Source organism: Chenopodium album, chromosome 20 (genome assembly GCF_948465745.1).
Source record: "Chenopodium album chromosome 20, dcCheAlbu1.1, whole genome shotgun sequence".
NCBI lineage: Eukaryota > Viridiplantae > Streptophyta > Magnoliopsida > Caryophyllales > Amaranthaceae > Chenopodium > Chenopodium album.
In genome coordinates, this window is record NC_137853.1 from 38,332,978 (window position 1) to 38,345,414 (window position 12,437).

The window sequence follows — 12,437 nt, forward strand, 5'->3', positions numbered from 1 at the left end:
GCATTTCATGGAAAAGAGGTGAGGTCTGAGTTAGTGCCTGTATTAGAAAAGGTTTGGGCCAAATATGGGAACATAATTGAACTGAGTGCAATTCGTAGTTCTGATACTATAACCATGGCTTTGGAGTCTGTTGCAAAGGTGGTAAACATTCTCCAAAATACCTCAGCGAATAAATTGACTGATCATCAAGTGAATTATCTGGTTTCAACCTTGTCAGACCTCCAACTTATGCAATTGAAAGTAGATTGGTTAATCCCCTTTGTTGAGAAGGCTGTTGCACTAAACAAGAGCAGGCAGTTGGCGGTTGCCTTAATGGAGCTTGAGAAAGCCAAAGCTCATGTCGAAGAATTGAAACTGAAACTCCGTGCTGAATCAGAGAAGCCGGACAGTGGATTAAATCTTGCTGTTGTGGAGAGCATATCTGCATCTGTTCCAATTGATTTCGACAAATGCCTAGGGGAAGGAGTCTGTTGATTTAGTCAACATTCTGCATTTTTATAGACTGAAAAAAAGCAGAGCGACTCCTGATTATCGTTGGTTGTTAATTTTAATCAACTCGATTTACTCCTCACGTAGAGTATGGTTGGTAGGGGTTATCAAGTTGTGGTGGGGGAGATTGTATCATCTGATTTTTCTTAAGCATTAACCATAATATGAGCATTTTTCTCAATAATAAAGTAATTTTTTCTCATTAATAATAGGAAGTGCTTAATTATGTCAAAGATTCTCAGGCGATAGTTATAGAAGTTCTTTGCTTTTTGTTATGATTGACGAGAGTTTAGAGCTAGTGAAAAGATACTAAGGGCCTGTTATACGTTGAAATTCAATTCGGTTCAGTTCAGCTCAATTTCCTTCTCTTATAAAATATTCATTTCAGTTCAGTTCAGCTGAGTTCAGTCAATGAAAACAAGCCCTAAGGCCTGATGATCGATACACATTGATATTCAAGGATGGATTATTTCGCATATTCCATGAAAAAAGTTAAAAATTGTGTGACAAGCCTGTTCACAGTTGAACTAAATTCATTAAAGTATCGCATAGAAAAATTTGTCATGCATAAATCCAGCGCTTGAAAATACTCCATTAGATTTCGTAAAAAAATAAAAAATAAAAAATAAAAAAAATAAAAGCTGTAGTTAGTTAATGTTTGTGTTGTTTAACACATCAATCTTTGTGAAGCGCATAACAAGAGATTAGGAAGACACAGATGATAATGATGTCAATAAATTTGTCCGTGTTGGCTACAATGTTCTTGAATACACCATACTAGGCGGAAATCTTACACTACCTGAAAATTCGTAGTGAAAATCACGTTGGACGTGACCAAAGCATCGATGGCTCGACGCGAATGTGCAACTACATTATTGTTACTAACGGTTGCTTTAATGGAATAGACTGTGGACACTTAGCTTGTTGCAATAGCTTGGGGATTCTACTTTTTCTGTTTTGTGAGTTTTGAGGATGACCATTTTACTTATTACAAATCAAGGTTAATTGTCAATAAACTTTGTGTATTTTTGTAGTTTGTGATTTTATATTGTCATGTAGACTATAATTTCTAATTCTTGATTTTAGTAGCCTGTTTCATTTGTGAATTTTAGTGTGCTCTATTGTATATAGTAGTGTTGGTGGCATTACCGGTTGTCAAATTCTCTATAATTCTAGATTGTGATGTGGTTAATAATTTTAGATATTCTAGACAATATAGCGTATAATAATCTTTGAAATTTAACATGTTATTAAGAACTCATGTCTCTCATTACTCTTGATTGAACCCTTAAGTAATTAGTTTCTATCAATTATTGATGGAGCTCTCTTAATTAGCTTTCTTCAAACGCATGCTCATTGAACATATTTATAGTGGTGTTTCCAACTCTTTAGATTTTTCTACCATGTCTAATATTACATCAAATATCTTGATATTTTACTAGATTTTTCTAGACATTAACTTCTAATTCCGTCATCATCCAGGAATCATCCATCACGACCTTGCAATCGAAAACTTGAAATCAAAATAATGGAGGATAGTTTCAATGTACTCCTAATCCTTTGACATATTAAACATTGATAATCATCACAAAATTTTTCTAAGTCATTGCTGATATAGGGATATGCTGATAGGCTGATAGCTACAGGTTTTAGTGCCTGAAAATGAAATTGCAAGGAAAAATTCACCATCATAAAACTTGTGAGCTTGAAATCAGCACATCATCCTTCAGCCAAGCATATTCTTCAGGTCTATAGGAGCAAGAGGAGCAGAGGCCACAGCCATCTCGGCCAGAAGGTTTCTTTGTTGAGCCAATCTCCAATCCAGATCATGCAACTGTGCAAGAAGATTGGATTTCGACATCTCAAGTCCCTGCATATAATGTACCTGCTGCTGCTCATTGTGTATTGCCATGGCCTTTTGTATGTAAGGAATTAGCCAGTCCAATCTAAAGCGTATACCCTGAAGATAATTCATGGTTGAATTCAAGTATGCAGCTTGGAAACCATCTAAGAACATTCCTGGATCGCTTTGAAGAAGAATGATCACATTGGCTAGTGACTCCAAGGCCCATGTTAGCTGCTCATTAGTTTGCACTACATGTCCTTGCATTATGTTCCCGTGTTTATCCCATATTTTCTTCAAAATCGGGACCAAATGAGAGCTCACATTAACTCCTTGAAATTTTGCCTGTGAAACATCATTTTGAACAATCTACAACAGCATATATAAAAGCTTAGAAGATGCATTAACAATCTAATAAAAACCCATTTTCTTTTTTCAGAATTACAAAAGAACCAACTAATCTACCTTAGTAAAAGTGGTGCCAATAGGTTTAGCATGACCTGCAACTTCTATTAAGGTGGGCGACGATACTACTTGCACCAAGGGATGTTGATTACTTCTACCCGGATAACCACTTTGTAGCTCTCCCCCTTTCCCTTCCTCTTCCTTTTCCTCTTCCTCTTCCTCTTCAGAAGAGCTTTCTTCCTCTTCCTCTACCTCTTTGGAAGAGCTTTCCAATGAACAACATATACAATTTCCAGGTTAGAAAGACTTGAACCTTTAACATATTAGATTAATCAATAAGACAAGCAAAGTACTAGATAGTTTAAGCCAGACACCAGATAGTACTATCAATCCGGCACAACAATAGCGAAAAAGAAAAGCATTTCCCTGTTAGTTTAAGATGTGAAGCAAAAATGTTCTTAAAATCATTGAGAGTCATAACAATTGCCATAATACACTTATACACGGAGTATATTATAAACTAGTAAATGTGATACCATATACATTTCATAATCATAGAGATTAACCATCTTAATGTATACTTGTAGATAAGATTGCACTAAAATAAAAGTTAGAAGCACATCTTACCTAGTGGCCAATTCAGTATCCGGCAAAAGCCACGCAGGGGGTGGCCAGAACACCTCAGAATATCGTGGAGAAGACGCTACAGGCCAGCCATAACCACCAATTCCATGCCCATCATCAAAATGGAAAATACCAATACCGAGTTCATCATCATAATAGTACTTACTCCCAAAAACATTAATATCAAGACTATCACCAGTATATTGTGGGAAGGTATTTTTATAGTACACAATCGAATTGCCTCTCCAACCAGGAAAAATAATTTTTGTTGGCAAAGAAGCAGCCATCCGATGTTACAAATGGTATACGAACATCACATATATCTTTAACCGTCTCCCATTCCCCCTCCTCTTCTTGCAATCTATGCACCTCGAAACCGATAGGTTCTCGAGGCCTATGACATCTATAAACAACATAAAGTTCTCCCAACAATTCTACCAGACGTTTCTTCTTATCAGTTGACAAACCCTCTCCTAATGGCTCCTCTACAATCTCCAACATCAATAATGGATTATAACCCGTTCGATACAACCTTCCTCGACGATCAACAGCATATACCCTTCCATTGAAGTTGAGGATATCATCAAACTTCCTTCCTTTGGGATTCAGATGTTTTTCTTCCTCATTGTTAAGCCTAATTGCGGATAAAGTTCCATTATCATACAACACCATAGCAGTACAATTATCAATTGTAGGATTGTTTTTATGCTTAGGATCCACAAATAAAACCACCTTATTCGTTAAACATCGAAAATGTTTCTTCTGAAACATGTCCCAAGGTCTATCCGCTAACCGTAAAGTACAGAATTTCCCAAGTTCAATCACTTTAACAGCAGATAATTGCAAAACTTTTGGGAAATTTTCGGGCAAATCTTCGATGTTAATTCGAGAAAGAGGTTTCCTAAGGTAGAATTTACCTGGGTTTAACTCCTCAACAGTAATCAACCAAGGTGAGACCTTCGGATTTCGATACGGTCGGAGGAGAAAAACAGAGCATGGTACTATGATTAAAGATTTTCCAGGAATTTCCGATGACATATAACTTGATCTGTTCTTGTCTAAAAGGGGAGGGGTGGGGGTTGAGATTTTGTGGGGTAAGAGAGGGGATAAGAGGTTTTTGTGAGGGAGGAGAGAGATTGGGGCTGATCGCCGCCATGTCGAACAGACTGCACGGAACTTGTGGAGATCGGTTCGTGTTTTGAGGCGCCCGGCAATGGCTGAAAGAAGCTCTGATGGTAAGTCCGACCAAGAACTTTTCCGACGGTTCATTTTTCATTTGGTGTGAGTTGTAAAAAATGAGCAGATTTTTGATTGATAAGGTCAAGTAAGAATTAGTGTAATCAGTTTTGGCGCCAGTTTTGAGTCTTTGTTGCCGCCAATTATACTTTAAAGACTTAACATTTTTTCCCGCGCAAAAGTCCAAACAGTTATAAGCATTGGCTTTGGCGCCAAAAGGGAAAAATCAAAACTGTTGTTTTATATTTGTAATTATTTCATTTTTATTATCAAAATTATCAATACACAAATCATCAATGTAATTGACTACAGTATATACTTCTATAAATAAATATAAATAATACAATTTTTTTTTTTTTTTTTTTTTTTGACACAAAAATTAACATTTTGAATGTATAAACATTTTTTGACACAAAAATTAACATTTTGAATGTATAAACATTGAGATGAATCCAACAAACTCCAACAAAATTTAGTTATATTTTTTTAAAAAATTATAAATAACCAAAAATGGTAAAAGCATACTATAGCTTGTACATATGAGTTATATGAGTAATGCAAATCACACCATGTTTAAGTGAAATTCATGGCTAAGTGGTGTAGTCATTGAATGAAAAAAAGTGTTGCACTGTTTTTAATCAATAAACCTTAAAAGGAGTCACTTAAAGAAAAAATAAAAAATAAAAAATAACAAAACAAAAAAAAAAAAGAAAGAAAGATTGTTTCTCGATTTGGGCATGTCATCCATCGTTCCATCGATTTGGGCATGTCATCCACCGATCAATACCAAGCTGTTTCCAAAAGGCTAAATACAGTAGTACAGACATACAGCAATAAGTAATTTTGCTGCAGAACTTGAGATATATCAAAGGCAGATTTTTGCCAAACACAAACAAGACAAAACTCTTCCTTTCATCCATCAAAATTCCATACTCAAACAAGGTTCCAAAAAAGCAAACAGACGCGACTCCCACAAGACAATATGAAACCATCGAGCATGAGACCTTGGACTCCTACAACTCAACAAGCAACCAGTACAATATGAACATATGCCACAAGTTAACAACAAACAAGCAAACTTACAGTAGCAGAGAACTACTAGCTTTTAGTAAAGTATGAGCGCAGCGTGGCCTGTTTTTCAGCTCCACTCTTGACTTTACTCTTCTTCAGGGGAGTCTGGGGTAGCTTACCAAGTTCATCGGTGCTCGGCTTGGAATCAGCCAGGAACTTTTCATAATCCCGTTTCACCTCAACCTTGGAGTCAGATTCAGGAGTCAGAGTGGTAACATCAGACTTTATCTCAGTAACTGTCCTTTCACAGCATGACGATTGCAAATTTGCTTTTGCCTCAGCTTCCTCTTTAACATCACCCTGCACATCATTCTTCATAGACTCCTTAATTGCCTTATTTGATTCCTTATCATCATCTGTTCCTTTCTTGGAGAAAAATTTCGTGATAGGGTTGGACTGCTCCTCAGATTTCAATGGTATCTGCACAGCATAATATCATCAGCAATTTTTCTTTTGCCTACTCAATTTTCCTAACCTTCTCCAATAAAAATCATTAAAAGAAAACACCGTACTCATAGATGCTATGCTTTTAGCCCACTGTAGACATTATATATGACATGCAAGTAACAAAAAATAGCCATACCTCTTTGATGCATTCAGGACCATCAAATGATGCCTTGTTCATTGCCATTGACACCGGGTACCAAGTCTGGCAGGAAAAATAAATCATCAAGGTTCACACTATTTTGTAAACATGCCAACCTCCTAGTGAAAACTTTGCTGCATACAAAACCTTTAGACATTCTTACCAAATCTGCTTTTTCATATGGTTTAAGCACTGAATTGAACTTGGTATCTGAAGAACCATTCAGCCACAAATCTGTTGAGGCATCGTCTCCCAGAATAACAGGCATCCTATCTGTACATCAAAATGAAGTACATAACAAGCCAGCAAACCTATGACTTTCATAATCATTTATCGCAACAACGACCAACATAGGCAATAAGATTGCAGTAACAAGATATAGAAATAAAAAAAACAAGATATGATCTCCATGTTTTACAAGTGAGACTAAATGAGAGAACGTATTTTCCAACATGTCAAATTGATAATGTAGAATAACAAAAAATTGTTGGGTGTTTCTCCAGCTGTAAAAGTAAGAGTAATAATTAGGAAAGAGAATCTATTTGCAACCACAAAATTCCTCTTCATGCATAACTAAATAGGCAATTGTCTCACTCTAAAGCTCACGCTGCATCATTAAGGGAAAAAAAAAAAAGGAATGAAATAGAGAACGCAGGTGAATAAATCAGATAATCGAGTCCTGTTACATTGTACAATACTCGACATGTCGCCATCAGTACATGACAACCTTCAGCCTTTAGGTATCATAAGCAATACTCGTAGTAAGTAGAAAGTGACCATTATCAGCACTCTCATTCTTTGTGGCAAAGCTATTATTTAGACAATGTGCTTCAGAGTCACTAAACACGAACATATAATCCACTTTCTTGGCATTCTACTCTTCAATTCTTCAACACCCCCACCCCCCAAATCACCAGCACATTCCCCCAAGAGAACCTTCAATCAAACAAAAAGAAAATCATCCCAAGTAAGCAATACGGAGAAATTGATTACCATGCAGCCACTTAAGATCTGATGATGAATCAGTAGTTACGATGGTAAATGTATAGAGAATTTCTCCTGCAAGATACATTAAAAGATGTAAGAGATTGTAGAAGACAAGCACATCCAGATCTGTTTAATACATATTGCAATTATCATAAAGATGAACACATGGAATAGCTCAAGAATAACACTTGCCCATATACTTCATTCTTTGACCAGGGTAAGGGTTAATAACTCACAGATATAGACCACAATGGTAAGTGGTGAGTCCTGGTGGCTGATAAATCAAATGCACAATCCACATTTTTAGATCATGGTATGACAAAGACTACCTAAACTCAAATAGAACTCTGGAATAAGTAAACTTTCCATCAAACGGAACTTCATGATTTGTAAAGAAAGTAGAATAGAAACTGACCTTCAGAATTTTTCCAGGAATCATAGAGGGCAGCAAATACTAAAGGACGACCATCCTTAAAATGAATGTAATATGGCTGCTTCTTAGGACCTTTCTTCCATTCATAAAACCTAACCAAATTATAAGACAAAGGTCAAACAAATGCACAAAAAAAGCAGGCAAGTAGCAGTTGAGGGATAATATGTCAAAAAAAAAAAAAAAAAAGTTCACAGAACTAGCAGTTAGTTGTTTGGGGTGGGGGGTTCATTTAGGTCGACAATATCAGGAAGGAACTTTGGAAGATACCCCAACTCAAGTTTCTTGATTGCCATACTGGATCTACAGGATATGGGCAAAGTTGCCAAGAATGCAGTTAGAGCTTTCATTTCTACATGCTGTGCTCCTATTTAAAAACCAACAGAAATAAGCTCTGCCAAAAGGTTTATAAGATGCTTATACAACTGTACAAATCAATACAGAGCACTTAACCACATGTCCTGTCTTGCAATGTCATGAAAATGATGCTAAAATCAAAATCCTTGGAGCAACAATGGTGGTCTACAGTGCAACATGCAATGCTAGAGTCTGGAACAAGTTGCATAATTTATCAGAAAACAAAGTCAGCAAAATCAATGAAGAGAAACATAAGGCAGAAATGTCAGTAAGGTCTTCACTTTTTATCACTCAAAGTTGCATCTCCAAATGATTTTATTGCATTAGATTATGATTGTACTCCATATATAACATTCAAGAGGAAGTTATCAACATCCTAATACAAGAAACAACCAGCTGCAAAAGGATGCTGATACCTGAAACCCATGATCAATATTGGTGACCATGCTAAAATCGAACAATTGCATCTATTTAATTATAAAAAAATATGAGATAAAAGACAGCAAAATATACAAAACCAAGGAACAAACAGAAACATCGAGAATTGTGATCAGAGCTTTGTAGTTTTTACTGTTAATCTATAAAAGATAACTCTACAGTCTACACTCCATTATCAGGAAATATTCCACATATAAGAGGCAGGAGCATCCAAATGTAAAATCAATTAAACAACCATATTTACAATATTGCAACAAACATGAAAAGAAATTAAAAAATTGAGCCAGAAATGACACTCATACCCTTCCACAGCAACAAGGCACCGGTTTTTAGGAATAAGTCGACGAAACGAGGCTTTTTCTCCAATTGATTCAGATCTTGCATTAAACTGAGAATATTTGCAACACAATCTCTCAGTACAAGCTATCATTAATGTATTCAGAGAAAAAAGAAAAAAAAAAGGGAATTAATAGTACCATCTTGTAGTGATCAGGCTTCTCATCTTTCTTAGTGAAGCTAGGAATTAGCCCCCACTTCATACAATGTACAGCAGCAGTGTAACCCTCATCTCCACCACTTTCACGACGAAGTACCGGCAGGAAAGATCCTGGTGCGACATTATATGCAGGCCGGTACCTAAACCAAATAGATTATTCAACCTTTGCACATACATACATTCCTCCTCCTCATAGTATGCATTTAAAATGAAAATTAAACACTCAAAGCTATTCTTTTTATCAATTGTAGGCTTAGTAGAATATCCTATTAAAATTGGGGTTTGTCCAATTTAACATATTTTGCCTAAACTTAACTGATCTTGTTTAAAATCATTTTGTATGAACTTATCTTAATTTATTCAAACTTATTTCTTTTGGAATATGTCAAAATCAGCTGAACAAAACGTCGCCTAATTTGTAAAAATTAGTACACCTAAATAAACATTTAGAAACAACCAGTTCATCATTGGTTAAACAAATGCAAACTTAAATTAAAACCCTAACAAATGCCTTAATCAAAAACATAAACAAAAACTACCCAGTTCAACTATAGAGGGTATATTTTTCGCACTTGAACTAATTATTGAACTAAAGGAAGTTGAGAAACATAAAAAAAATTGTTAAGTGAAGCTGAAAATTGAAAGAGATGAAGAAATACCGGTCGACATCAACTTGGCGAACGGAAGTACCGCGAAGATGGCAAGCTCTAGGGACGTCATCTGGGCGAATAGTACAGCGGCATCTTCCACACATCTTTAGTTTCTCTCTCTTACTCTGCTATGGTAGCTTGTGTTCTTCAGCTTCTGGGTTTCTTCTTTCTTCTCACACTAAATTTTGTACAGTTAGCAAACGCGGGAAGAAAATGGGCGTTTTGGGTACGACCATACGAGTAAGGCCCTGTTTGATTCACCTTAATTTTGCTGAACTGAAATTATTTTTACTGAACTGAACTTATTTTTACTGAACTGAACTTAATTTTACTGAACTGAAATTACTTTTACTGAAATTAAATTATTTTTACTGAACTGAAATTATTTTTACTGATTTTCTATTATAATTCTTCTTTAAGAAAACTGAATTTTACTCAACTGAACTTATTTTTACTGAACTGAAATTATTTTTATTGAACTGAAATTAATTTTACTGAACTGAACTTATTTTTACTGAACTGAAATTATTTTTACTTAATATTATTTTTTTAAGGGGAACAGAACAGGGCCTAACAGTGTAACACCCTATGAGGTCGAGGGCAACAACTTAATTGATTTTTTTTATTTTTTTGGGTTTAACTTGAATTTAAAATTGTTTGATCAATTTTGTAAGTTTACTAAGGGCTTGTTTGATTCATCTTATTTTTGCTTATCTGAACTTATTTGATCTAGTCTGATCTAATCTTATCTTAATTTGGTCTGATCTGATCTAATTGTCTAATTTGACCAAACTTTGACCCTTAGATGTACGATAATCTATAAGGAAAAAATACATCAGTCTTATTAGATTCGTAATAAATGTGTATTTGTAATTTTCATAATTTTTTTCATTACGAAATTAAAGATATTTAGTTATATAAAAATACACAAAAAAATGATGATCTGATTTTTTCTGAAATAAGTAAAAATAAAGTGAACTAAACAAGGCCTAAATTCTAACTAAATAAGTAAATACGAGTTGATGTAACTTGAAATTAATGTAGCAGGTCTTGCTCCTCCAAATTAAGTCTTGTACACTATTGAGGATTGAGAATTCATTATTCGCCTCTTTAAAAGAAAAATAAAATAACCTTCTTATAAATCAAACAGTTTACATTTAAACAGGAGGTTCATTCCATTATAGTTTCGTCTCTGTCTCAATTTGTTGCTGGGTCACCGATGTTTTCTCTGGCTAGAAAGCTTGCTTTGCTTAAGGATCGGCTACTCGCTTGGTGTACTTCTAATAAAAAGGTTTGGGGAATCAATTGGAAGTCTTTGGCCATGGAGATAAATCAGGAAGAGTTTAATTTGGCTAGTCGTGTTGATCGTTGCCTTTTTATCACCACAAAGGAGGAGAAGCTAGCAGCAGTTCATGCAGCTTTTCAATATTGGAGACAACGCGCTAAAATTCGATGGGATGCTTCAGGGGAAGTTTATTCAAAAGTTATTTTCTCTTTGGTTCAGGCCCGTCGACGTCGGAATTTTATTCACTGTCTCAAGGAATCAGGAGGACTGTGGGTTTCGGATCAGGCAGGGGTTAGGTCTATAGTGTTTTCATTTTATAGCGATCTGTACAACCCAGTCCAGCCTTCTTCGATTCCAGATAATTCCTGGTGGGATCAGTTACATTTGGCTTCTCTCTCTGTTACTCAACAACAACAGTTGATGCTTCCTTTTTCCGCAGAGGAGATTCGGGATTCTATGTTTGCCATTGACGACAATAAGACTCCAGGTCCGGATGGTTTTCCAGCGGCTTTCTTCAAAGCTCATTGGCAGAATGTGGGCCCGTTTGTTATCTCTGCAGTCCAATACTTTTTTGCTCACGGTTATATGTTGAAAGATTGGAATCGTACCTTCATTGTCCTGCTTCCTAAGGTGGACAATCCGGAATTGGTCTCTCAGTTTCGGCCAATAGGATTATGCAACGTTCTCTATAAATGTATTGCCAAGTGTCTTACGAGCCGACTCCGCCATGTTTTGCCTTCTCTGGTGTCAGATTTCCAGAATGCCTTTGTTCCAGGAAGATTGATGTCAGATAGTAGTTTACTCGCACATGAGGTTCTGTCTTTTATGAATGCCTCTAAGGCGCGTAAACGGTTTTATGCGGCTCTTAAGCTCGACATGAATAAGGCCTATGATCGGGTTAGTTGGACCTTTCTAACTCGTACTCTTCGGGCTTTTGGCTTTCCCCCGTATTGGGTTCATATCATTCATCAGTGTATCTCCACAGTATCTTATCAAGTTCTAGTAAATGGTAGTCCTTCATCTTCCTTTCAGCCTCATTGTGGCTTGAGGCAAGGTGATCCTCTCTCGTCGTATCTTTTCGTTCTCTGCATGGAAGTGTTCTCAGCTATGATGCGACGCGCTGAGGATTTGTCTCATATTCAAGGTATCCGTATCTCGAGAGGAGCTCCATCTATCTCACACTTGTTTTTTGCGGATGATTCCTTGTTGTTCTTCCAGATTTCGCCTGCAGCTTGTGAACAAATTCTGCAGGTTGTCCAGCAGTTTTGTGCTATGTCAGGCCAAATGGTTAATCTTCAGAAATCCTTTGTCAAGTTCAGTCCTAATACTCCTTCCGATTATCAGGATTACTTGGCTCGATGCTTGACTCTCAAGCAGCATCCTTCTCTCGGTTCTTATCTGGGTGTACCAGTTGATTTGGGTCGTTCCAAGGTTATGGCATTTCAGTTTTTGGTAGACAAGGTCTTTGATCGCCTCGCTCAGTTTGGCTCCTTCCATCTTTCGGCTGCGTCAAAATTGGTTATCATTAATTCGGTGTTGG

The 12,437-nt window shown here is 36.3% G+C and overlaps 1 protein-coding gene and 1 pseudogene across 1 annotated transcript; both read right to left on the reverse strand.

Moving 5' to 3' along the window:
• Window positions 1-2,178: 2,178 nt before the first annotated feature.
• LOC145597187 (F-box protein SKIP23-like) lies at window positions 2,179-4,630 on the reverse strand (annotated as a pseudogene).
• Window positions 4,631-4,815: 185 nt separating this feature from the next.
• LOC145598801 (uncharacterized) lies at window positions 4,816-9,759 on the reverse strand. Its single transcript, XM_081655188.1, has 8 exons — window positions 9,622-9,759; window positions 8,943-9,102; window positions 8,769-8,854; window positions 7,657-7,766; window positions 7,248-7,313; window positions 6,418-6,527; window positions 6,252-6,317; window positions 4,816-6,088 (listed from the first exon to the last, which is right to left on the reverse strand). Exons 1-8 carry the CDS (start codon window positions 9,714-9,716, stop codon window positions 5,696-5,698), a joined length of 1,086 nt encoding a protein of 361 aa, XP_081511314.1. The 5' UTR covers window positions 9,717-9,759; the 3' UTR covers window positions 4,816-5,695.
• Between the last annotated feature and the right edge of the window lie 2,678 nt (window positions 9,760-12,437).

Bases quoted from the DNA above. Each gene is read 5' to 3' on its own strand.
- LOC145598801 (XM_081655188.1), bottom strand. From the start codon at position 9,716: ATGTGTGGAAGATGCCGCTGTACTATTCGCCCAGATGACGTCCCTAGA. The intron at 7,314-7,656 runs GTCAGTTTCTAT...TGTATCTTGCAG, and splicing joins TTCCTGGAAAAATTCTGAAG to GAGAAATTCTCTATACATTT. The intron at 6,318-6,417 runs GTAAGAATGTCT...TTTTCCTGCCAG, and splicing joins CATATGAAAAAGCAGATTTG to ACTTGGTACCCGGTGTCAAT.